The sequence below is a fragment of the Epinephelus fuscoguttatus genome, linkage group LG1 (genome assembly GCF_011397635.1).
Source record: "Epinephelus fuscoguttatus linkage group LG1, E.fuscoguttatus.final_Chr_v1".
Taxonomy (NCBI): Eukaryota; Metazoa; Chordata; class Actinopteri; order Perciformes; family Serranidae; genus Epinephelus; species Epinephelus fuscoguttatus.
In genome coordinates this window covers 49,372,261-49,400,164 of record NC_064752.1, presented here as the reverse complement: position 1 = coordinate 49,400,164, position 27,904 = coordinate 49,372,261, and the positions used below count along the sequence as shown (strand labels likewise).

Here is a 27,904-nt window from a genome sequence, read left to right as displayed (position 1 = left end):
TAAATGAACAATATCACTCCTCAAGTCGTGGGGTTAACAGAAAATAATAAGTCCAATTGAATAGGATCAGGAATATTTGGGAATGTGACTGTGTTGGACTGGATGTAGTTCTGGATCTGAAGATAAGCAAAGAAATGTGATGGTGGTAGGTTAAATCTTTTACATAACTGATCAAAGGAGGGAAATAAACCATCCGTGTACAAGTCCCTCATTCTACTGGTCCCATTACCGGACCATCGTTGCAATGTGTTACTTTCCAGCGATGGGACAAAGTGATGGTTTGGAGACAGGGGAGCCAAAAGGGATCCTTCCCGCCAACCAAGACTGTGTCTCATCTTGGTCCAGATCTGCAGCGACTGAGCCACTACGGGGTTCTGTTGGGTATAGTTGTGAGGTATAGGGAGGGGGGAGAACAACAGGGCACCCAACGATGTGGGTCGACATGAGTCTTCCTCAATAAGGAGCCAAGCGGGCCGGTCATCTAGCTCTCTGGACCTGTTCCAGAATGAGAGGGTTCTTATGTTACAAGCCCAATAATAATATCGAAAGTTAGGCAGGCCCAACCCACCAACGCATTTTGGGCGCTGCAGGAAAGCCTTCCTGATCCTTGGCTTTCTTTTGTTCCACACAAACTTAGAGATTTCACTGTCCAATTGTCCAAAGAAAAAATTGTTTAGCACAATGGGAATACATTGGAACAGAAACATAAACCTTGGGAGGACATTCATTTTTACAATATTCACTTTTCCTGCCAGGGTCAGTGGAAGGTGAGACCAACTCCCAAGGTCTCTAACTGTACGTTCCAAAAGTGTCTTAAAGTTCAGCTTGAACAGGTCTGAGTATGTTCTGTCAACTGTCACCCCCAGATGTTTAAATGAGCCCTGTACCACCTTGAATGGAAATTGGGAGTAGGATATTCTCTGAGCAGGTATGTTGATTGGAAATAGCTCACTCTTAGAGAGGTTGAGCTTATATCCAGAAACTCTACCAAATTCCTTCAATAGGGACAAGATGTGTGGGATTGACTCAACCGGACTTTGAACATATAAGAACAGATCATCTGCATATAGGGAAGCCCTATGTTCTCTACCTCCCCTGTGTACACCTTGAAACTGACCAGAAGATCGTAATGCAATTGCTAGGGGTTCAATAAACAGGGCGAAGAGCAGGGGGGAAAGTGGGCAGTCCAGCAACTGAATTGTTCACCAAAACCAAACTTTTTCATTGCAGTAAACAAAAAACCCCACTCGACCCTATCAAAAGCCTTCTCGGCATCCATTGATATCACTATCTCTGGGATTGTTGGGTCTGGGCTAGGGGAGTGAATGATACTGAGAAGTCTACGGATATTTGAAAATAAAAATCTGTTTTTAATAAATCCGGTTTGATCTTGTGAGATCACTGACGAGAGAACTCCCTCCAGCCTGAGGGCCAGTGTCTTTGCCAATAGCTTGGAGTCAACATTGAGAAGGCTGATGGGTCTGTATGAACATGGTTGGAGTGGGTCTTTGTCCTGCTTGAGTATCAGAGAAATGGAGGCCATATGGGGGGGGTGTCTTATCAACCCCTGAAAATGATTAATTGAAAACGTCAACAATAGGGCAGAGATCTGGTCAAGTAAAGCTCTGTAGAACTCCAAAGTGAACCCATCTGGACCTGGGGCTTTAGAGCTCTGTGTGCATGAAAATGAATGATTTAATTCTTCCACGCTAAAGGGTTCATCCAGCATGGCCTTATTTCCGTTTGAGACTTGTGGGATAGGTAATTTGCTAAGAAAAGATTCCGCCTGAGTGGTGTCTACCACAGATTCTGAAAAATATAATTGAGAGTAATATTGTTTAAATACAGTGTTTATTTCCCTTGGGTCTAAAGTGGTTGCTCCATTGCTGGTTTTAATTTCAGTTATCATTTTAGAAGCGGCGGATTGTCGTATCTGCAAAGCCAGGAGTTTCCCTGTCTTTTCGCCATATTCATACGATTTATGACGGGAGTGCAACAGCTGCTGGGCAGTGTCTCTTGTGGAGAGAAGGTCAAACTCAGTTTGGAGTACGAGCCTTTGCTCAGCAAGATCTGAGCTGGGCATAATTGAATAGCGGCTGTCAAGTTCAATAATTTGGTCTGTAATGTTAGAAATGCGCTCCCGTCTATGTTTGTTATCCATGGAAGAATAATATATTATCTGACCACATATAAAACATTTTAAGCTTTCCCACAGTACACTCCTTGAGACTCCACCCAGATCATTTGTCAACATAAAATATTCTATTTGTGTTTTAATAAACTCAGAAAATGAGTTATCTGATAACAGGAGATTATTAAAGCGCCATGTTCTGGTTCTATTGAAATTGGTGAACGCCATTTTCATCACATGGGGAGCATGATCAGAGATGATAATGGCCTCATATTTGCATTCCTGAATTAGAGGAAACAGTTTACAATCAACCAAAAAGTAATCTATACGACTAAATGATTGGTGGACTGGGAAAAAAAGAGTAGGTTCGATCTGAAGGGTTTTTAAACCGCCAAGGGTCCGTGAATTTGTAAGTAGAGAGAAATGCCTTAATGCATTTGGCCGACCTTGTCAGAGGCTGGGTAGAGGTAGCTGATCTATCCAGGCTGGAATTCAAAACACAATTAAAGTCCCCGCCTACGATGAGATAATATTTATTCAAGTCTGGTAGAGACGAGAAAAATGTGGTGAAGAATTTCTCATCATCAAAGTTAGGAGCATATAAACTCGCCAAAATCACTGGGATGTCGTACAAATGACCAGCAACCACTACATATCTGCCAAAGGGGTCTGCGTTGATGTATAAAGGGCTAAACTGGAGTTTATTACTGATTAAAATAGCTGCCCCTTGTGATTTCTGTGTAAAGTTCGAGTGAAATATTTGTCCTACCCAGTCTTTCCGAATGCAAAAATGGTCCTTATCAACCAGATGCGATTCCGAAATAAATGCAATGTCAACCTGTAAATGTTTGAGATGTGATAAAACACGGGTCCTTTTTTCAGGCTTATTCAGCCCCTTACGTTCCAAGATGCGTAGCATATTGAATGCCCTTCTGATAAGTTAAGACTAGTCATGGTACATGATACGTTTCAGACAACACTTGGAGAGAATGACCATAAAGTAAAAATAAGATATGAAGCTCAGTGGTTATGAAACATAAAAAATATACAAATACACTTAAAAATGTACCCCCCCCCCCCCCCCCATCCCACGCAGGGCAACCAAAAAAACCTGCATAGCTCCCAATGCAGGCCTTTGAGCTGTTATTGCTCCTAATTATGGTCTATAGCAACCAGTAGGCCAGGGAGAAAGGGAGAAAAAAAAATAAACAAACAAAAAAAACCAACCAATAATAACATATGTTAAAAGAAAAGAAAGAAATGGCAAACACAAAATAGGCTAGACACATGTCAATTTGCGAATTCTGTTTGTATTCCAGTGGGGAGGCCCGGGCCCAGGAGGAGATGACAGAATAGCGGTGGAGATAGACCTAGGATACACCTGTTTTCTCCCTGAGGAATTTCTTCACCTCTCCAGGGGTGTTAAATGTGTGGGGCTCGTCTTCAAAAATCACATGCAGTTTCCCAGGTTCTGGGTGAAAGAATGTAATATTCTTTTCATAGAGGAGATGTTTCACCCCCTTGTAGGCGGCTCGACTCTTGGCCTGACTTCTCGTCAGATCTTGGACAAATCTGAGCCGGCGCCCGGAGAACTGGAGGTCTTTACCCTTGGCCCACTTCTCAAAGCAGGTCTTGTCCTGGTACCACAAGAACTTCATTATAAAGGTGCGAGGTCCCCTGGCCAGCCTGTCGCCGACACGATGCGCTCTCTCCAGCTCTGGTTCCATCTCGAACAACTCGGTGCCAGACAAGTCCCTCAGTAACTTCGACATGAAAGCCACCAGGCCCGTGTGGGTCTCAGCTCCCTCCGGTATGCCAAACACTCTCGGGTTAGAGTGTCTGGAGAAAGCCTCCAAGAACTCCAATCGTTCCTCCATCTTCTCTATCTTTCCTTGCAGTTTTGTCACTTTGGGCGTTACATCATTTATTTTGGTGAAGTTTTCCCCCACCCTCGTTGTTCGCCACTCATATTTCCAGAGCTGCAGCCTTGCTGGCGGCGTTCTCAGCCACGCATCTCACTGGCGCGACACACTCCTCCACTTTAGTATTAAGTTCCTCTAAAATAGCGTCGCGTATAGAGTCTTTGATGGTTTGGATTAGAGTGTATGTTAAGGTGGCAAGCTGGGCGTGCAGGGCTGCCATGGTTATCGGATCTTTGTCCATGCTGAGTGATTCTGTCTCGGTGTCACCGCACTTGCCTGCTGCTGCTCTAGTAAAGTGTTGTTTAATCAAGGGTTGATTTGTTTTTTCCCTACGCGGCGGCATCAAGCTCCCGTTTCAAAATGTGGCGTGTCTGGCTATTTCACCACTATTAAACAGCTCAGTGGCTTACTGGTTCAGGGAAATGATTTTGTTTGGCGGAGCTCTGGCTAATGGCGTCCTCTTCACGCCGCCATGTTTCACTGACCAGCTTCACACACACACACACACACACACACACACACACACACACACACACACACACACAGAGGCCCTGCTGTCAGTGATGTATGTTTACTGTTAATTATCATGCTCATTAACATTTCAAATTTTCTGGTATTATTTCGCAGTCAGTAATACTGAAAACAACTTTACATTTATACATAATTTCAGCTTTAGCATACTCTGGGTTACCACTCCCTCCAGGCGAATGACATTGGGGTGGTCGAACTGGGCCATGATGGATGCCTCAGCCAGGAAGTCCCTCTTCTGCTTCTCTGTGTATCCTGCCTTCAGGGTCTTGAGGGCCACTGGGATGTCTCTTTTCCCTGGGAGTCTCATACGTCCATAACACACCTCCCCAAACTCCCCTTAACACACACAAGAATTGTTCCAATTCAGCACAAAATAAATAAATCCCATCTTTAATCTATTCCATTGTATTTAACATGTTCTGTGCTCAGCTGCACCGCCACCACCTTTTTAGCAATTATTTTAAATGTGTCTGAAGTTAATTTGCTATGTTAGATAAGAGAAACAAATCCACTTAAAGGCTGTATGTTTACTAGGGCTGTCAAAATTGCTCAAAAATGACATTCGAATATTCCTTCTAAAAATAACTCATAGGTTCGAACCATTCAGATTTTTTTTTTCGCATTATGTCCACAAGAGGGCAAACTAATACAAAGAAACATACTTGTATATGTATTAATACAAGGAAACATAACTAGCCTACTTGTAGGTATTTTTAGTTCAACATAAACGTCTTTGAAAACATTTACATACCTACACATTAAAACACATAAAACAATTATCTATAACATTACGTTATATTACGACCGCGGACCTCTCGCTCGCCCCCCCTCTCTGACCCGTCAGGCCACACTGCTCGTGGAAGTGCTGCGAATAGCCTCGAAGCGCCTCGAAGCGAAGCCAGTTTCCTTTCGGTGCCCATGTTAACTGATTGTGTCATCCACACTGGCTGCACTGCGCAGCTCCGTGGCCGGCTCTGGTCTATTTTCTGCGCGAGCGAATGTGTCAAGCCGTGTGACGGAGACAACAGCTGGGAGCAGAACCGCTTGTCAACCAGCATGGAGAAATGCGCGTCTGATGTGAACGGAAATGCTCCAGCTCGTGCGCTGCGCTGCGCTTCGCAGCACGTCCGCGGGCGGTGTGGCCTTATGCAGTGCTTTCGGTGCAGCGGCCAAGGCCAACGGCCACTCGCAAAGAAGACAGCTGCGGTGGTGTTTTTTTTTTTTTTCTCCACAATCGAATATCAATTTTCACATTCGAAGGTCCATTTTTTTTTCAAATTCGAATTTAAATTAGAATTTAGAATATTTGTTGACAACCCTAATGTTTACACACATGTGCAAAACTGGAAGGAAGACAATCATCCATCAGTCTCTATCATTAATTCTTATCAGTAGCTGTGATTGCTGTCATTTGTCTCACTCAACTCTATACTTAATATTTCTCTTTATGTCTGCAGGAGTCATACGTAGCACAGTATATGGTAGGGCTGACACAGTGTTAGTATTCCCTGCCCGTCTGAGGAGCTGTGATTGACAGTCCCACGCAATGCTCTGATTCCACTCTGCCATCCCCCTCTCTGCTGCACACCACAGCCTTTACACTGGCCAATGATTTTAAGTTAGCTCCGCCAATGACACTCACTGTGTGTGTGTGTGTGTGTGTGTGTGTGTGTGTGCGCGTGTGTGTGTGTGCGCGCCCGCACCTGCGTGTGTCTCTGAGTGTGTGAGAACACACAAGCTCGTGGTTTTACCTGAACCAATGATTTTCTCTATTTTGATCCTGGAAGCTTCAATTTCTCGGGCAAACTCATGGACCGCCTGGCAGGGGTCCTCGTATGTGTGCGGGTCGATATAGAACCTTGCATCAGGGAATGACACTAAGATAAACAACATTAGCATTTGGTCACATATCAGAGAATGAGAGCAACATCACATCTGAGCCACTGTCACTGGTGTGTGGAGGGAAAACTTGATGAAAGAGAAGAAATGACTCAGAAAGAAGCAGAGAGAAAATTAACAGCTTGCAGGGAATAAGGCCTGTGTGCTCCTCAGTGCATGATGAAAACTGTTTGCTCTGAGGATGAGCTTTATGATGTGAGGAATGAGATCTAATCGATTCATATTGGTTATAATTGAGGAATGGGCCAAACATACCGTGACCATTCTGGTAATGCATCTTTTCCTCATCAGAGTCCTGGAAGGCTTTACTGTAGCCACAGTGTCTATACAAACCACACACACACACACACACACACACATACAAAACCGCAGTCATCCAAACACACACACATGCACACACATAAACATACAGTGGGATGAATACAGGACAATAATGAAACATTTGTACTATCAAACTCTAACCACAGCTCATAATAAATAAATCAATAACTTTTCATAATGAATTATCAACTTCAACATAGCTACTCATCATTAGTGAAACTTAGTTATTTATAAGGAACAACCAGTCAACCTGTTCTCCCTGTTAATTAGGTTTTCCACTGGCAACAAAGTGGAACCAATCCTTCAAATTATTTTGGCAGGGCAGTAGGATTTAATGCCTTGTTCACACAGATACAGATACAGTTAAAGATGGGCTAGCATGATTGAGTGGCATTGCAGTCCTGTATGCTCCTGAAACATTCCCTGGACTAGTATTATTTGGTATGGGCAGTGTTTAGGAAGCTCCTTTGAAACTGTATTATATTAATATTACCTTTGTGTTGAAAGTAGGAAGCTACAGGCTACTGAAAAAGTAGCTTCACTCACTCACAAGCTGTTTCCCATTACTTTGCTACATAGCTTCACTGCTCCCCAACACTCATTATAGGTTTATCCTATACGTTTTTCTTAAAGTTTAAATTTCCGTTATGTAGGGGAGTGGTGTAAAAACAGCTCTAAACTTCAGTTTCCAAACACTGTGCATTAAGGCTTTAATAATCATGAAAGTGGTGTTCATTTGTGAAGATGATCTTGTTGAACAAAACATGTAAGTATCATAAATGTTTCTTTGTGACAGAGCTTATTATTGACAATAATCCAAAATGCAGTACAAAAATCTCACAGGCTTTTTGACAAGGAAACCAGTGCGATGCTAACTTCCACATTGGCCTACAGAAAACATCATCCCTGGAGCACTCTATACAGACCACCTCTGTCTGCTGGTGTGGAGAATTATTTCCTCTCATGCAGTACGTTCTGCACCTGCATGTGTGCTGGTTGGCCATTGCCTGTAGTCTTTGAATGTGTAACTTACTGGCTGAAACACAGGCGACGTGAGGCAATGCAGCAGCCCGCTTTCGTAGCCACTAGTTCTCTGAAGTCAGTTTGGTGTGTCTGGGCCATAAGAGTCATCCATAAGTCTCCATGCTAGCGTGCCAGCATGCACTATCTTGACTGAGATTTTGGAATTAGCATTTGCCAAAGATTAAAAGTTATTTAGTCATCATAGAAGATTTATTTGAGATAAGCAACCATTAATTCATCTGCAGTGCTGCAAGGTATTTTTTCATAATGATTCAGGTTTACTTCCTGTGTAAACAGTTAAACTGTCCTGGTTGTTTCTGTCATACAGACATGTTGGTATTTCCTCATAAGTTAAATAGTAAGTTGGCCAGTTGGTTCACTTTTTTTTTCTTTTTCATATTCATTACAAAGGAGCATTTCAGATCCTAAACCCCACCATCAGCAAAGACTTTGTTTTTGATCCTCCATCTTAGTGGCATTGAATATATTGGACTTTGCAGCCATGACAACAGACTTTGCAGCCTGGATAACATCTTTAAACCCTCCAACATATTATCTTCCCCTCAAACAGAATGGAAATGAAAAACTTAATATGCATTTAAGTATGAATTAATTAAGTGCAATGAAATTAATTATTCAATGCAATACTACAGAGATGTAAGTTGAAGACATCAAAAGGGAGGAATTGGGGGCTGATGGGATAAGTGGGAACGTTTGGCTTGCAAAGTACTGGACATGAATCAACATAATTAAATCTGCAATGAGGTGGAAATTACAAGTTAGGAAATTAGCTAAATAAGACAATGAGAAGACAGGGAGGGTTGAGGAGATGAGGGAAGCTAAAGCATTGCTCATTTCTAACAGAAAAGCATGCACGTTATTAGTGCACTTCATCATTTTAAACTTGACAAGTGCGACTAAAGGTGTTATAGCTTCTCAAACACAGAATTAAATAAGATCCTTTCCCATTTTGGAGGACATTTATGTTTTTTCTTTTACCAGGGCTTCACTCACATTACAACATTACTTTACTTGCAGGCAGTACTACATGTGGGAAAGCAGGGAGAAATACTTTGCATGGGGATCTTTGATCACAAGCAACATTACACAAAGAGAGATACGGTAGAGTAGTGTAAGAAAGTGTTCCACACACAGCAGCGATGGGTAGTGTGGTAAAGTGTAGCCTTGCCGTTTCCTGCAGATGATGATGGCCAGAAACGTGACCAGGCCGGACACCAGGGCCATGCAGATCCAGATAATGGTCATGGTGTTGTAGTGCAGAGGCGCTGAAAACACACAAATACGCTGTGTTAGCTTAGAAGTAGGTGCTGCCAGCAGTTGAGAGTTTGCACTGACACATAGTGGCATACACAGGTGGCAGGTAGAGTGCTCAAACAAGATAAACAAGAATTTGGAGGTCCATTAAAGAGATCAGCAATTTTTCGTGTTCACCTGTTTGCATTTTGAAACTTTGTGGCACTGAAATATTCAGCTATTGTTGTCATCTGTTTTGAAAGACTGGTTCCTATTTTGAAAGACTATTTTGAAAACACCTGTCCTGTTTTCTTCATCTAACATCTTACTGTGGCTGTGTCTGCTTTCACCCTTCCTTCCTGGGGTGCTGGTAGACTTGTTTTTCTAAAGAAAGCCGCTTGTTCAGTGACAAACCCATTTTTTTCTATGCTTAACCACCGAAAGCCCATCGCTGTTTAGATCCAGGTAGATGGCCAGCATGTGTACATATTCAGGAGAGGATTAGCTATGGGGGCCCTCCACAAAGTGCCTGTCCAGGGAGACCTTTGGGGGGGACCCCTGGGTGGTTTAGACCATGCCTCTAGGAGACAAGTGGGGGGTGGGGGAGGGCAAAGACGGCCATCAGGTTGCTGAAGCAGAACAATCATCAGGCAAGTTTTTGAGCCTCTACGATGCAGACTATTGAGGGACTGTGGCGAAGGTTCAAGTGGCCATCCTCAAAGGTCCCAATGTCAAAAGGACAAAGTTCAGGTTTTCCTTCGATGACAGAACCTTTGAGTTTTGTGTCTTCCCTTTTGGCATATCAGTAGCCCTACTGCACATTTATAAGCTGCATAGATGCAGTCGTGGAACCCTTGCCTCAGGAATGTCTATGCATCCTCAATTATCTGGACAACTGGATGGTGTGCTCTGGCTTGAAGGAGCTGTGCAGCAACAATGCAACCTGGCTCCTGCAGCATTAAGAACATTAAGGTGTACTCCTCAACAGGAGGAAGAGCAGACTCCAGCCCTAACAGTCCACAAAGTTCCTAAGCATGTGTTTGTAAACCAGAGCAGGAACTCTTTCCCTAAATCCTGGAGGACAGGCTGCCCTCCAGGCTTGCTTGCCCCATGTCCATTCGGGGGCCAGGGTTACCTAGAGATTGTGCCTCTGCCTCTTGGGACTGATAGTACCCACTCTGTATACTGTAGACCTGGCTCTTCTGCCCATGTGCCTAGGGCAGTGCTGCCTCCCGAGCCTCGGACTTTGTCCACAGAGAAATCTGCAAACCACAGTGTTGGTGACACACAGACTGCGCATAGTTCTTCAATGATGGCAGGAGCCAGCCAGCTGAACACAGAGCATGCAACAGGGCCAGTGTTGTGTATCCAGGTGACAGGCTGGAGTTGTAGACTATCGATCTAGCTCTTCTTCATTTTGTGCCAGAGCTGAGAAACCAACCGTGTGCTGTTCAGAACAGACAGTATGGTGGCAGCAAGGTATTTAAACAAGCAGGGGGGGCAGGGTTTCCTCCGCTTTTGCAGATTCCAGAAGGACAGCTAACTGTCTCCTTTTTTCATCACAGGGAGGGACGATCCTCCTGTATGCCTTCCCTGCTTTCATTCTCCTGCAGCCACTCCTACAAAGGGTCCAGGTGGAGGAAGTAAGCCTCATGCTGGTGGCCCTCAATTGGGCCCAGATGATCTGGTTCTCTGCTATGTAATAACCTGCCTATAAAAGACTGTTCACTAAACTTCCCACTACATTTTGTGTGTAATTAATATCTAGTTGGATTTGCTATTGGTACGACATTAGTGTTATTCCTGTTTAATCTGAAGCTTGTCCTGAATGCTAATAAAACAAAGTCCATTTTATTTACAAAAGTCAGGGTGAAACTTTCAAAACTCTCAACTATTGTTCCACTTCAGTACAGAAGCATAGTGCAAGCAAGTGTGTTTTATCATATAAATACCTGAGTACTATGTTAGACAATTGTCTTTGTTTTAAGCCACACATTGAACTGAAAAGGCTTAAGCCGAAACTGGATTTTTATTTTAGAAATAGGAAAAGTTCCCTTTCTTGGCCAAAAGAGACTGGTCTCTGCAACATTCATGACTGTATTTGATTATGAGGATGTATGTGAATGCACCCTTCCAGTGTGTGCTCTGGACTCTGTGTATCATGGTGCACTGAGATTTATTACCAACTGTAAGCCTGTAACTCATCATTGTATCTCGTATGCTTAGGTTGGGTGGCTCTCTTTCAAAGACTTTTTCATTAGCATTCTCTTGTTTAGAAAGGTATTCTTCACCTACTTCCAGCATTTTTATGTGTGTACATTAAGCATTTTTTTGTCTGAACCCTGGATAAAAATTAGCATTTATGTCTGCAGATCCTTATATGTGAAATCTTCTTCAGAAGGATTTAAAGTTGCACTCATTTGTTCCTCTCAGCTGTTTTGAAGCACTGTTGCAGAAATTTTGTACACAAACATCTATATTCCCATACTAGGGTGTATTTTAGCTGGTCTTTTTAATCATGTGTAGTTATTAATGTACTTTTGGGCTTTTCTTTGTAGTAATGTAATTTTGTGTTTTATATTGCTTGTTTTAGAGCTGCATATTTTTTGTTCTATGCTGTCTGTCTGTAACTTATGATGCTGCCTGTCTTGGCCAGGACATTCTTGGCCAGGATTCTCTTTTTTATTTTTTTATTTTTATCTCAAAAGGTTTTTCTAGTTAACTAAAGGTTAAATAAAAATAAATAAATAATGCCATTTTTAAAATGAAAAATGCAATAACATAACATCTACTGTAATAACAAGCCCAAATAAAGTATAATGGATTCTTTTCTTTTTGCTAAGAATTTTAATAGTGTGCTCAGCATTGACTAAGACACCCTTCAACATGGGTTTGTTCACCTGTGCCAAAGTGGTAGTGCCCATGAAGCCCAGCCCTGCAGTGACCTGGGTTCACTTCCTTAAAAGTAGGCATCCAGCTTGCATATACTCAACACACCTGGCACTGTTGTTGAGTGAGAAGCCAGTGAGTGATAATTTCCTGATTTTTTGGCAGGACCACAGCAAAGCAGGGACCAGCCCTACAAACCCCAAAAGGTCTTAATCACACAGAAAGCATTTTGGCAGCTGAGAGGCGGCTTTCTGTAATTGTTTTTAATGAGAATGAAGCTTTTTGCTCACTGTTTTATTTTTTTTTTGTTGCCATGCTCCTCGCATTTCTGCGCTCTAGGTGCCTGGTGTTTTTGCTGGAGCACTCTAAACTCCTAGAAATGAAAAAAAAAACCCTCCAACTCAGAGCAGATAAGTGTCCCAAGTCATGTCCACTTTTTTCCCATTGTCCAGTCGGATGATTTGAGAGGCGGGTCTTCCGTGGTGGTCACGACAAATTTACAGTTGGTACACAATGGAGGAGAAACTGGTGGTAGTGGTTGCTGAATACCCAGACCTATACAACCCAACAAGAGACAGCAGGTTGTTAAACTGCCCCTGAGTCATCCTAAAATATTCCTGGAAATGGCTATCAAGAAGGCAAAGCTCTTGGACCAACTGGTGGTACTCCCCCTGATCCACCCTCTTATTTAGGGTCTCATGTACCCACACAGATCTCCGTTACCCTGTGCCCACCACACTATTTGCTGACAGATTGATCACACAGGAGGGTTAGGGTAAGGAGGTGATAGGGTGGTTGCCTGGCAACAATAAAAAGACACGCAGCAAGCCCTTTTTTTTTTTTTTACCAGTGGTATTCAATTTAAAAAAGGCATTGCCGTGTGCCTTGCGTTTGCAACCTCCAAAATGCTTTCTGTGTGATTGGGGCCAAAGTCCATCACTAAGTGAGTGAGTGAGTGAGTGAGTGAGTGAGTGAGTGTTCACACCATTGGTCAAAGTAAGTGATGAAGTTAAACTTTTAGTCAGCTGAGTTGGAGTTTCACAGTGGCTATTGCTCCCTCAAATTAAATAGGTATGAAAGAATTTCCATCTTCATCTCTGCTATCAATCATTTGATCCACTTCTTCAATACATATGCGGTTGCTGTTTGTTACTCTACCATCAAAGCTCAACACAGAAAGCCTCATTTAAGAAATCTGCTCCAAGCTGCACACTGCAATCCATCCAGTATATCAACTCCAGTTCTTCATCTGCTTGAGGCTGGAGTGTTGATTCAGCTACAGTGGATCACTGCCTACCTGCCTGCAGTCTTACCGCACTCACACTCAGCCATCTTCCCCCAGCTCTGCCTCACTTCACCTGCTACCAGCTACCCTCTTCACCCTCTGCCTCCACCAGCCCGACTTTCCCCTCATCTATTTTCATTCCCTGTGAATCAGTCAATAAACCTTCCTTCATCATTCCATTACACCGAGTCTGAGTCCTGCGTTTGGGTCGCCCCTGTTGATCGTACCTGTTTTGACCTGTCTTGATCATTAGGGACACAAATTATTTGGTGGAAGCAGCCAAGATGAGTTCATAGAACAAGATACCTGATGCAGAAAAAGGTTTCTGTGTGGATAAACACATTTTCTTACTACATTACATGCAAAACGTTATTACACTGTATGCATTTTTAAGTTAAATTATGTCTGAGTTAAATTATTACATTATCATTTTTTATTCATTCTTTTGTGAAATTATATGTGGTTCTTATGGTAATTGCCGTAAATCCACTATTACTTTCTAAAAGACCTTAAAAAAAAATGTGTACATTTGAAGAAAAAAAAAACTGAAAGAAAATTTGAAAGAAAAATTTAAAGGTATCTGGCATGTAATTTGAACAACAGTAGGCCCTCCTAAAAGCAGTTTTCTGTTTCAAAATTTGAATTATGGCACATAAAAAATGTAATGCAGCATTAAAACAACTTACTAACTGCATATTTTGTATAAATTTGTAGGTATGAATGACGGAATTATTTGCAGTTTTCTGTAACCATGCTAAAATGACAGATTTGTACAGTCACATAGAATACACTGTAAACCATAAAAAATTGGTTTAAGACCTCTGAACTGTTGCCCACACCTATTTCCATTAAGGATTATGTTGTGTCCATTGGTGGCACTTTTCCTGGTAGGAGAAATACCTGAACCAATCAGAGCTTTGTACCTGGCAGGATTAAGAATGGGGATATTATCTTTCTGTGCTAAAGCTAGAATCCATTCTAAACAGAAATGGTAACAAATGTGGATGAGATTGATGGAGCTGTTAAGGTTATTTTAAGTCACCTTACAGAAAGAACAACTCTTAAAACAACATATTTCAAGGTTTGACATTCAGATGTTAAGTTAAATGGTCTGAGCAATAGCTTCAGTTGCTTGTTTTGGCAAAAAATGACATTGTGAAGGCTAAATTAGCCATGACTTTCTGTTTAGGTCAAAATAATACATCCTATCCCAAACAGATAATGGCTTACATAAACACAATAACAGACTGAAACATTAAGTAACAAGAGTCTACTGTACAGCCCACTGCCAGCTGTGTGAGCCTCAACAACGATACAGCCAACATATTCTCATAGAACAGTTTGTTAATATCCTACAAATTAGTGCCCCACGAATGACGTTACATCCTTAACATATAGTTACGTAATTAGCGTTAGGTTAGGTTATAATAAGGCAAGTGAAGTTACTGTGGTTCTTGCGGTTTATAAGAGATTTGTAATTCAAGAATGGAGAACCCAGCTTAATGTGAGTGACTGTAGCCTGTGTGTATTTAATTACAGGTGCGGGCTGGGGTCCCGGGACATTTGTTAACCAGTGTGGGTGGGTGCAGCTTTGACTTAGACATAATGATGGGTAACTGGTTAGTTCTGGTACTGAGCTTTAAGAGTATGGGCAGGTTTTCTAAAATGGACCCGTGCAGGATTCTGAGTCCATGTCTTTGTGATCCATCCACCACCACAACCTGCCTTCTTACAAATCAAATCAAATCAAACTTTATTTGTATAGCACTTTTCATATATTAAAAATGCAGCACAAAGTGCTTCACAGAATAAAAACATACAACGAAAACACTACATACATACTGAAAACCCGCCCCTCCCACCCCGACATATAAACACGCACACACACACACACACACACACACACGCACACGCACACGCACACGCACACAGTCAATATAGTCAATATAGTAACATGGCTGGGCACTGATGAACCAGGTGAGGAAAGAACAACCTATGGGGAGCTCAACCACACAGCCTGTGTCACAGCCTACAGCCACAGGGAGCGCTGTCACAGAGACCACCCCAACCCAGACAGACTGGGGTAGACTCCACACATGGTGCAGAGCTTCCCAGTCCTCTGGACCTGAGGGATCTCTAGGACAATGTCCCTGCGGGCAGACCAGACACACCTCCCAGTGTGGAGGCCCCCCATGAGCAAACACTGGAGCTAAAAAAATAAAGATTTAAAGATTAAAATAATATTAATAATAAATAAATACATGAAGATTTAGAAATTTAATAATAATAAAATACATAAAGATTTAAAAATAAATCATTTAAAAGCATTAGAGATTAGAATAACATATAATAAAAGAATTAAAGGAGTAAAAGAAATCAGTTAAAAGCCAAACTAAAAAGGTGAGTCTTGAGCCTCCTCTTAAAAACATCAACAGTCTCTGCAGTCCTGATGTTCTCCGGCAGGCTGTTCCATAAGTGAGGGCCATAATGGCTGAATGCAGCCTCCCTGTGGGTTTTTGTTCCAACTTTTGGAATGATTAAAAGGCTGGTGCCGGAGGACCTCAGGATCCACGAGGGTTGATATGATAAAAGCAGGTCAGATAAATAAGATGGCCCAACACCGTTAAGACATTTAAAAACTAATAAAAGAACCTTAAAATCGATCCCGAAACACACAGGGAGCCAATGCAGTGATCTTAGTGATCTCACTCGTGCAGCTGAGTTTTGGAGTAATTGCAGGTTAGATATGGTCTTTTACACCAATACACCGGGCACCTTCTCTCCTCTCTCTCTCTCTCTCTCTCTCTCTCTCTCTCTCTCTCTCTCTCGTATTCTATTACTGCATCTTGCTAACTCGGCCATTCTGGATGCCACTAACTCGGCTTCTTCTCTGGAGCCTTTGTGCTCCACTGTCTCTCAGATTAACTCATATCGCAGCGGTGCCTGCACAGGGTGACGTGTGTGGTCGTGCTGCTGCCGTGGTCCTGCCAGATGCCTCCTGCTGCTGCTGCCATCATTAGTCATTAGTCATACTTCTACTGTTATTATACACATATGACTATTGTCACACATGTATACTGCCAGATATTAATACATACTTTCAACATATTGTACCACAGTAGCCAGAACTATAACTATAATATTATTACTTTCAACAATGTTGTTGTAAGCTACTGTCATTACCTGCATCTCTCTCTCTCTCTGTGTCTCATTGTGTCATGTGGATTACTGTTAATTTGTTATGCTGATCTGTTCTGTATGACATCTATTGCACGTCTGTCCGTCCTGGAAGAGGGATCCCTCCTCAGTTGCTCCTCCTGAGGTTTCTACCGTTTTTTTTCCCCGTTAAAGGGTTTTTTTTGGGGAGTTTTTCCTTATCCGCTGCGAGGGTCATAAGGACAGAGGGATGTCGTATGCTGTAAAGCCCTGTGAGGCAAATTGTGATTTGTGATATTGGCCTTTATAAATAAAATTGATTGATTGATTGATTTTTGGGAAGACCAAAGAGCAGGGCATTACAGTAATCTAAACGACAAGAGATAAAAGCATGCATCAGCACCTCCGTGTTAGCCTGAGTGAGAAACAGGTGGACTTTGGCTATATTTATATTTATTCGTATTATATTTTTATATTTGATCAAGATTTGTCTTTTAATTCTCATTTAAAGCAAACCTCACGGACTGCATTTTTTCATCTGCGTAATATTGCGAAAATTAGGCCTATCCTGACCCGAAAAGATGCAGAAAAACTGGTCCACGCTTTTGTTACCTCAAGGCTGGATTACTGTAACTCTCTATTATCAGGTCGCTCTAGTAAGTCCTTAAAAACTCTCCAGCTAATTCAGAATGCAGCAGCACGTGTACTAACAGGAACTAAGAAACAAGATCATATTTCTCCTGTTTTAGCTTCTCTGCACTGGCTCCCTGTAAAATCCAGAATTGAATTTAAAATCCTACTGTTAACTTATAAAGCTGTAAATGGTCAAGCTCCGTCATATCTTAGAGAGCTCATAGTGCTGATCTGTTCTGTACGACATCTATTGCACGTCTGTCCGTCCTGGAAGAGGGATCCCTCCTCAGTTGCTCTTCCTGAGGTTTCTACCGTTTTTTTTCCCCGTTAAAGGGTTTTTTTTGGGGAGTTTTTCCTTATCCGCTGTGAGGGTCTTAAGGACAGAGGGATGTCGTATGCTGTAAAGCCCTGTGAGGCAAATTGTGATTTGTGATATTGGGCTTTATAAATAAAATTGATTGAATTGATTGATTGATATTCTTGAGATGATAAAAACCTATCTTTGTTACATTTTTTATGTGTGGAATAAAATTAGGCTCAGAATCAAAAATGACGCCCAGGTTCTTCACACGTTGTGAAGGTTTAAAATCTTGTAGTTTTGGTAAAAGTTTATCTCTCTTGCCTTCAGGACCAATCATTAAAACCTCTGTTTTGGCCTGGTTGAACTGTAGGAAATTCACAGCCATCCATGACTTGATATCTAAAATACAATTTAAAAGGGTATCAACTGGCCCTGTGTCATCAGGAGACAGCGATGTACAGCTGTGGGTCATCTGAGTAACCGTGGAAGCTGATGCCGTGCCTCCTGATGACATCCCCAAGGGGAAGTATATATAGATTAAAAAGAATTGGACCTAAAATTGACCCTTGAGGTACCCCACACCTGATTTCATGCGTTCTGGGGGAACATGTATCCATACTTACAAAGAAACAACGATCTGTGAGATAAGAGCTGAACCAGTTAAAAATAGTACCAGAGAGGCCCACCAGGTTTCTGAGTCTGTTTAATAAAATGTGGTGATCTACTGTATCAAAGACAGCTCTTAGATCCAGTAGTACAAAGACTGTAAATTTTTGTGAATCAACATTAAACCTGATATCATTTAAAGTCTTTAAAAGGGCTGTCTCGGTACTGTGGTTCATCCTCAAACCAGATTGATATTTCTCTAAAATATTGTTTCTTTTTAAAAAATCATTTACTTGATTAAAAACCAGTTTTTCTAAAATTTTTCTTAAAAACCATAAGTTGGATACAGGTCGGTAATTATTAAAAATGTTGGCAGGCACAGCGCCAGGATTTTTTCTCTCCCGGGGCTAAGGGGGAGCTTGACCGATACGTGGGGGTGCTAAGAAAATAATTGATTTTCATGACATCAGTTACTTTATAAGGAGGTTCTTGTTTTTTCAGTAAAAGCAACTATGATACACAGCATAAGCATGTTCGATGTAAAAGTGGTTTTAACTGAATTTTTCCAAAGAATATCCAACAAAATAGTTAGGTCTAATACAAGTGACCACAAGGCAATGGCAAAAATGTTTCATGTGCAAAGGTGACAGATTCAGCACCTGACAGCGCCCATGCGCCTGCCAATAACCAGACAATACATCCAAAATGCAACAGCAAGTGCATTTATTCCATATGCATAATTAATATGAATATTCCAGCCATTTGTAATCCTCATACCATCTACGATTTTTTCTTGATCACAAAACGATCCATTGCAGCGGACTGTAGGCTAGCTAGCCTTAGCCTAACATGCAAGTATAAACAAAGGACTCCCCCCACCCCCTCCTCTCCCCTCTCTCACACACACACACACACACTCACACACACAGAGGTTATGGTACACCAATCAATGGGGTATAGGCGCAGCACAAATATGCAAGCGGGGATTGCATTGGAACAGAATGGCTACTTAATGTTTTTTTAACTTAAAAATATATATTATAAAATATAAAATAAAATGCTTGAGGGGCTAAACTGGGGCTACACAGATTTTTGACGGGGCTATAGCACCCCCTAGCCCCGGTGTAGCGCCGTCCCTGAATGTTGGGATCTAAATTACTCTTCTTCAGAAAGGGCTTCACCACTGCCGTTTTAAAGGCAGCGGGGAAGACACCCGTCTGAAGAGAGTAATTGACTATGTTTAAAATCTGTTCCTCAAAGAATCCATAAAATGTTTTTAAAAGTGATGTGGGAATCGGATCTAAAAGGCAGGTTGTTGGGTTTACTTGGGAGAAAACTCGACCAAGTGTCCATGCATCAACCAGGGCAAAACTCTCCAGTGTTTCCTCAGGTAAAAGCAACTGTTCAGGTGTGTTAAAATTTACATTCTGTTGAGATAAAAGACTGGATCTGATATCATCGATTTTGCTTCTGAAGTAAACTACTTGACTACTAAGACTACTTGAGACTGCTTCCTTGTTTATTTCTGTCAGTGCATTGCTCACGTGATCGCAGGCTTTCAAAATATGTGGGATATGTACAAATCTGGGGGCATTGCTTGTTGTATGAAAATTAACAGTTTATGATAACACTGCTTTGAGCTAAATGCTATCATCTGCATGTTTATGTTTAGCAGATATAATGTGTATCATGATAACCATCTTTGTTTAGTGTGTTAGCATGCTAATATTTGCTTAACCCTATGGGCCCGAACAACGCAAAGTGCGTCCAAATTCACACCCGTTCTTGTCCATAGATTTTCTCTGCGACTGTGCATCATAGCGAGAAGCCACGCATATTACGTGAACCAGCGGAACCTCACCTTTACATTTGTCGGTAGTCCAGTGTTTTCACAAGGAAAATCAATGATATAGTCACACTAAAATGATGTATAAAGCTTTCATACAGCTTTGCACACACATTACTCATGGCTGGATTACTCGCGATTGCAGGACCGGAGCTTTCCGATGATACCAAACACATCATTGTGCTGTCATCCCATCATGCCGTAAATACAGATCAATTGTCGACAAAATAAAAAACTGACGAATTTCTTCAGATCTTATACAGATCTTGTCATCAGTCACTTCATATAGTGAGGAATAATATTATTACTAGTTTATTACTATTTTTCTATTATTTTAGTTGTAAATATTGCATGTTTCTTTCAGGTAAAACACATTTTTGACTTGTGAATGAGTCAATGGAATTTACTGCAATAATGAAAAAATACTGGCCATCATGTCCGCCTGGCACAAACGACATGTTTTGGACAGCTGGGAAGTGACAGAATGTCCCACCATCATGGTTCTGATATTACCAGATTCCAGAGAGGCTCCCCTCTTCATATATGGCAGAATATGTCAGCTTCCATCTTGGTATGGTGAGATACATGTAAAAATGTAAGAATTTAGTCACACAGATTTTTTTTTCATTGATATAAAAAGTGATATAAAATACAGACACATAGAAGGACATGTAATGATGGCAAATCAACAAAAAAAAACAACAAGATGCTAGCTGAAAAGTCAATAAAATTAATCCCAAAGGAGGCATGGATCCAATCTCAACATCTCTGAACTAAAAACATCAACTTCATGGTGGTGCTGGATGAAAAGTCAAAGGATCATCAAAATAATTAGGACACATCTTCAGAAAATGCCTGTAAAAATGTCAGACCCAGGGACAGGCATTAAGAATAATTATATAGAAATATCCAAATCTTGCAAATTTTGTTTGCTCATGCAGGCATATAGACTCATCAATATTAAACTAAGACTGCTTCATAACCAGTTAAAATCTATAGCTCCTTTAAAGGTGAGGTGTGTAAGATTTAGGGGGATCAGTGGCGTCTTGCGATGAATTGCAGATTGCAACCGGTTAAAACTTGTGTTTGTTGAACTGTCCACAGAGGTTTCTTCTTGTCTACAGCAAACACTGAACAATGTAGTTTCATTTTACATATCCGTATATTTCTGATTTAGTTTGGCATGTTGCTGCAGGCGGCCAGTCTGACATGCGTGGCCACTTAATTCGTCTGATAACAATAAATCCAGATGTTTGGGAGTTTTTCACTGACAACAGAATTCTCCACAGAGGTCTCTTTCTCTCCAAAACAAATGGACCAGTTGATTTATACCACAAGAAACACTGAATAAAGCAGTTTCACATGACAAATCATTGTAACTCCAGGGTTGCCTATTGCAGTTAGGTGATGAATGGCCCTATCAGGGGCTAGTGTTTGGTTTGTCTGCTCTGGGCTACTGAAGAAACTTGGCGGACCTGCTCCATATGTAGGCTCATTCTACAGTAAGGAGAACACAACAATTCTTATTTTCAGGTGATTATACACTTAAGAAAACAAATGTATTATATTCTGTTCTACCTCTGCCTATATATCCCACCTAAATCCTACACATTGGACCTTCAAAGAAATATTTCAGTTGCGGACTGACCGACAAACAGACCAACATTAGCCCTTCCTCATCACCGGTAACACTGAGGGAAGTCTGCACCTTGTTAATCATCCACAGAACTGAGTTCCATGCCAACATTTCCAAAACAAAATCAAACAGGCTGCAGTGAAATCTTTCCTAAACACAGGGTTTAGTGTTGCCATAGCCCATCTGAACAACACTTTTCCGAGTGAGGATTAGAATATATGCAATTCACATAATCTGGAAGAAATCAATATATATTTTTAAATTCTTGAAGATCGACTCAATTACTTAAAGCCCAACTTGCAGGTTGGAGCCCATGGTGAATAAAAAGGAAAATGATGTAGAAACTCGATTAAAACAAAATACAAAAACATATACAGACTACAGTGACTTTTGGGGTCGTTTTTGTGAGAGAATTTTGCTTCTGCAACTAAAAACCCACTAACCAGAAGTGATGTAGCGTAAGGAAGTCCGGCCGAGTTCGATTGAGTGTAACAGTAATAAACATGGCCAGTACTAGTTTTGAGACCGAAGAGGTTGAAAATGTACATTCATATGCATATGATGGCCCACAGGCTTATAATTATGAGCCTGCTAGGCGTCCAAGAGACCAGGAACAGATCAGGGTTAGGAGAAATAATGGCCACAGGAGAGAAATAGAGCTGTGGTGTCAGGAGAACCAGTGGAGAACTGGGCAGGTGTCTTGTTGAGCGACCAGCGTTAGCTAATGACAGCTAACGATGTCAACGTTGTGTTCACATCACAACATTAAGTTTGCCATCACGTATTAGGTTATAACAAAGCTACCAGTTCTGCCAGTATTAGATAACTAATGCTACTTACTAGGCTTGTGCCGGCGGAGCTGGGAGTCCCTCTGAAGCCTCTGAGACAAACTAAACAAAACACTTCCTCCACAGGCTCCTCCACTTTATTTATAAACAAACATAAACCTTATTAAGTTGTCATAATGCATGTTACAATGCAAGATAAGTTGAATATAGTCCCTTGACATGGCGATGTGAAAAGCTTTTTTTTTTTTTTTTCCTCCAGCGTGACGTGAATTAAACTGGGTGGAGCTCTAAAACCGGACCGAACCAGTTAAACCGGAAATCAGCACAAGCCTACTACTTACCCATAACAGAAACTAATGTGCAAATATCAGCTTATATCAGACGTATCTTGCTACGCGTGTTATAACTCCGCATTACGGTGTACTGACGTCCGCAGGGGAGAGAGGGAGAGAGAGAGATACGAAGATTTCCTGATAATTTTTTGTATGATAGGTGCTTGTGTGGGAACTGCCAGCCCATGTCCTCAGCTGTGGAGAGTATGTGCTGCAAGGAGGTGGATGCCTTCTGGGCTCTGGTGGAGAATCTGACCCCCAGACCAGACATAACATGCCTCACACTGGCCATCAACCCTCAAGTCGCCCACTCCCGTCTCAAACACGGAGGCCTCCCTCTCCGCAGAGCCCGCCCGCCCTTGCAAATACCCCCGAGGCGATATGTGCGAGGACGGGCGGGCTCCGCCAGGAACATAATCATCCTGTCCAAAATAAGTGCTGCATGTGCGAGGGCGGGCGGGCTCTGCCAGGAACATAATCCTCCTGTCCAAAATGAGCGCTGCACACGACCGCGTTTTTGGTCAAAGATAAAGCCGTGAAATCGCGCACGAACACAATAATTCGGCATAATCACAAATGGTGAAATGCACTAACAACCGAAACAACCGAAAAAATACTAACTCACAAGTTTACTACCGCTCAGACTCACTACCACCTACTACTACACACTGGACAGAGGCAGGGTCAAAGATGCAGAGTCCCTCTTGTGATGTAGTATCAGGCGATGAAAAAAAAGCGTTTTTAGAAGAGGAGCTAAAAAGAGCCACTTTTACCTCTGAATTTGTGCCCTGTTGTTGTGTAAACCATAATAAATTCTGAATTAACTTCTCATATGGTAAGTTTCAGACAAGGTTATGTATATATTTTAAAAAAAAATTAACCTGCAAGTTGCACTTTAAAGAGTATGTCATCTAAGAGAGACAATGAAAGTTGTCATATTGTAATTTAAAGCTATAGTGCGTAACTTCTACAGGTCCGTAAATGTCCGTTTCACCCAAGCCACTACTAGAGGAGATGACACAATGCTGATTAAGCCAATTGGCTCCTCTAACATCTCGCAGTATTTTTCAATATATATCATTTTTAGTTTGTGTGTTGACCGGTGACATTCCTGCACTGGCGCACAGGAAATGCTTCCTCACAACAAGAAGGGAGGGGGAGGAAGAGTGGAGAGTGTCATAGCAAGAGGTAGAGCACAGGTAGAAAGAGAAAGCAATATGGCGGAGAAGTGGCCGAGACACAGTTCAGAAGTGGATCCTACCACAAAGAAAAAGCCTGGACGTTCGGCTGAATGTCTATTAGCAAAGAAGGAAAGTGACCGACGGAGAAGGCAAACAAGGATTTGTCTTGGCGTCGCTTTTCCTCAGTGGAGAGCCCTGAAGGAAGAAACTAGGCTGAGGGCAGACACAGATGTTGCCTTGCTGCTGTTGGATAAGTAAGTGACTTGGTTTATAATTATGTTATGAGCAGTAGGTGTTGCTGTTACATGTACTGGACCTAGTACTTTATTATTTTCTTGGAAATGGTGCTATGAACGTAAGGTAATGTTAGCAGCCTGGTGTTCGCCACGTTGTGTAGCATTGTGTACACGGTGTGAAGCGAGTGTTACTCTGTTTACACGGTGTGTGGCAACTGGCGAGTGTTACTCTGTGTACAGTGTGTGGCGACTGGCAAGTGTTACTCTGTGTACGGTGTGTGGCGAGTGTCTGTGTACATGGAAGTGCCGCCGGCTTATTAGTTGTAATAACGCATTATCCTCTGGGAGGCGACAGAAGTTACGCACTATAGCTTTAAGGTGTGCAAATGGATTCATATTATAAGCTCACACATTGAATAACATTAAAAGTAAATGTTCCTGCTTATAAGTTGCCTCCAGTTGGCCCAGTTTTCTCAGTCTACAGCTGCTGCTAGAGGGAGCAAAACATCATTTCATTTTATAGTTATAGTTTAGTTATAGTGTATGTAAGACTCGCCGCGGTATGTGGTTACATCCACCTTTTAGTACTAGAAATGACTAAATGGTGACCAAAAATGATGACAGTATGGAATGGTTCCATTGGTATCATCCACAACTTTCCACAGAAAAAATGCAAACTGAACTGAACCATACTGGACTGCTTGGGCTATTGCCATCCCTACAGCCATGCCAATAGCCAGAGTAAGGCCAGACACCTCATGCGATTCCTCGCCACAGTTCCGTAGATTTAGAGGGTATAATCAATAATCGTGGCTCCGAGTTGGATTGAGGACTTTGTGTGCACTCCTAATTCTCAGCCTGCACTTAAGTCAGTTAGACTTGGGGTTGTTAGCCTGCAGCCTCCACATCCTGAGCCGACCCCAGCTGTCAACCCATTCTTGGGAACCCGCCTGTCCCTGGTAGGTCCTCGGAGCCTCAACCAGACTACCAGACGTGAGAAGAAATCCCGAGCCCATCCCGCCAGCAACCAGGCCAAGCCTCAGTCTCAATTACCCAGTATCCAGCCAGTCCCTCAATCTGTTGTCCTGGCTGACGGTACTTCTGTTCTGGTGTCGGGGGTCCTGGCAGATGACACTCCTGTTCCGGCGTCTGGGGTCCTGGCTGACGTCATTCCTGTTCCACTGCCAGGAATCCTGGCAGACGTCACTCCTGTTTCGGCCTCGGGGATCCCGGCTGACGTCACTCCTGTTCCGGCGTCGGGGGCCCCGGCAGACCTGTTTCTGCTTTTGGCAGGTTTGACACCTGCACCAAAAGTCCAGTCGGTAGTCTGGCCAACTCCTGCACCCAGAGTCTATTTGGCGGTCCGGCTGACTCCTGTACCGAGAGCCCAGTCAACGGTGTGGCGGACTCCTGCCCCCAGAGTTCCTGCCCCCAGAGTCCAGTCGGTGACCCGCCTGACACTCGCACCCAGAGTCCAGTCAGCGGCCCCCTCGACACCCACTGGTTCTGAGCTGCAGCACTCTCAAGTCCCTATTCCTGCCGAGCTGCAGCGCTCTCAAGTCCCTGTTCCTGCCGAGCTGCAACACTCTCAAGTCCCTGTTTCTGCCAAGTAGCAGCACTCTCAAGTTCCTCTTCGTACAGAGCTGCAGCACTCCCAGGTTCCTGTTTGTGCTGAGCTGCAGCACTTTCAAGTTCCTCTGTCACTGCAGCAATCTTGAACCACCGTTCCTGTCGAGCTGCAGCATTCTCAAATCCCTATTCCTGCCGAGCTGCAGCACTCTCAAGTCCCTGTTCCTGCCGAGCTGCAACACTCTCAAGTCCCTGTTCCTGCCAAGTAGCAGCACTCTCAAGTTCCTCTTCGTACAGAGCTGCAGCACTCCCAAGTTGCTGTTTGTGCTGAGCTGCAGCACTTTCAAGTTCCTGTGTCACTGCAGCAATCTTGAACCACCGTTCCTGTCAAGCTGCAGCACTCTCAAGTCCCTGTTCCTGCTGAGCTGCAGCACTCCCAAGTCCCTGTCTGTGCCGAGCTATAGCGCTCCCAAGTTTCTGTCTGTGCCGAGCTACAGCTCTCCCAAGTTCCATTTCCTGAGATGTTACAGCACTCCCAAGTTCCTGTCCATGCTGAGCTACATTGGTAAGGTAAAGGTAAAGGTAAAGTTCCGCTGATTGTCACACATCTGAGTGTGAAATTTGTTCTTCGCATTTGACCCATCCCCTGAGGGGGCGGACACTCTACCACTAGGCCACTGAGCTGGTAACTTGCTCCCAAGTTCCTGTTTGTGCTTATCATTCAACTACCAAACATGGATTATGCACATGTACAAGGTGAGAAAATGAAGACGAGAACAAAAAGGAGACCAAAGAGACATTGTTACAACAGAGACTTGATTTTGCATTCAGTAATGCATATCTAATTTAGGACATTAACATCTGTTCAGTCTCCTCTTCACTCTGTTGTGAATGGGCTGGTGTGATTTCCCGGGGTGGCGCAAGGGGACATCATGGGATGTACTTACAAAGCATTGTCTTAAGATCCTAGCCGGGCCGTTAATCAAACCAAGTTGCCCCCATGCTGGATCCCTTTAAAGAATTAATGACATCAGGAGCCTTGAAGGATCTCAAGTGAACTTTTCACCCCCCTTTTGGCACCCAGATGTCTGGAGGGAGCATCCCTCATGACCAGGGTAATAAACATATGGACCTCCTTGTGGTTCCTCATTGTCTATTGTAGTCCAAACTGGAGAGTTTAGAGTACTGGTGTCCCTACAGTGGAATCACCTTGTGCTAAAAAATGGCATCCTGTAATGAAAATGACATGATGGTGCAAGTACTACTCTTCAAATGGTATTGCCAACAGAACTCAGAGTATTGGCATTGCAAAGTCTCCATGATGACATGGGACATATGGGAGTTGAACATATACTTGACGTTGTAGGAGCTCGCTTCTTCTGGCCCAAATTGGCAGCCTCAGTTAAGAAGAAAATACAAACATGTTGAGTACGGCATAAAACTCTCCCAGAAAGACCTGCTTCATTAGTTATTAGTTTGACCAGCCAGCCATAAGAGTTGCTTTACATGGACATTTTGTCTTGGTACCATATTGCAGCAACACTAGGATATATTGGTTATCACCAACAACTTTACCAAATATGCAGTTGCCATACCCATTCCAAATCAAAAGGCTTGCACTGTTGCCCAAGCAATTTCCTTGCCCATTATGGTTTTCCTGAATGTCTTCATAGTGATCAAGGAACAGATTTGAGTCCAAAACCATCAAGGAACTTTGTGAAATAGCAGGAATAAAGAAAGCACAAACCATCCCTTATCATCCCAGAGGAACTCCTGTTGAATGCTTTAATCAGACGTTCCTTCAGATGCATGGAACCCTGAATCACAAGGACAAAACTCATTGGAAAGACTTTGTTAAGCCATTAGTACAGGCTTATAACTGCACAAAGAATGAGACTACCAGCTTCAATCCTTACAAACTCACGTTTGGTCGATAAACCCATTTACCTATTGACTTGGCTTTTGGTCTTTCTATTGGCAGTTTACCAACATCTCATTCCCAGTATGTCCAAAAGCTCAAAAGTAATTTTGAGGAGAGCTACAACATTAAAGTATAAGTCACAATGCTCCTAAAAATGCAAACTGAAACAAAGCACGTTTTGACAAACGAATCACTGAATCAACTCTGAATGTTGGAGACAGAGTTCTGGTCAGGAACGTTTGACCTTGAGGGAAGCACAAGCTGGCAGATAAATGGGAATCAGACATTTATGTTGTTGTTTACCATGCAGGGGATCTTCCAGTGCACACAGTCAAGCCTGAAGGCATAGATGGCCCTCTGCATACTCTGCATCAGGACTTACTTCTGCCTTGTGGATCTTTGCCCACTATTGATCCAGAGCTTCCTGTCACTCCTAAATCACCC

General features: G+C 42.6%; 1 protein-coding gene across 3 annotated transcripts in view; it reads right to left on the bottom strand.

The window, feature by feature from the left end:
* Nucleotides 1-27,904, bottom strand: part of epha8 (eph receptor A8) — a 391,056-nt gene that overhangs the window by 35,116 nt on the left and 328,036 nt on the right. For 2 of the 3 annotated variants that reach the window (XM_049570869.1, XM_049570881.1), the window contains 4 exons: nucleotides 8,981-9,113; nucleotides 6,739-6,806; nucleotides 6,336-6,461; nucleotides 4,735-4,920 (listed from right to left, as the gene is read on the bottom strand). In XM_049570869.1, coding sequence (XP_049426826.1) covers nucleotides 4,735-4,920; nucleotides 6,336-6,461; nucleotides 6,739-6,806; nucleotides 8,981-9,113 — 513 coding nt within the window. The remainder of the gene's footprint in view (nucleotides 1-4,734; nucleotides 4,921-6,335; nucleotides 6,462-6,738; nucleotides 6,807-8,980; nucleotides 9,114-27,904) is intronic. The other variant, XM_049570874.1, reaches the window with a different exon arrangement.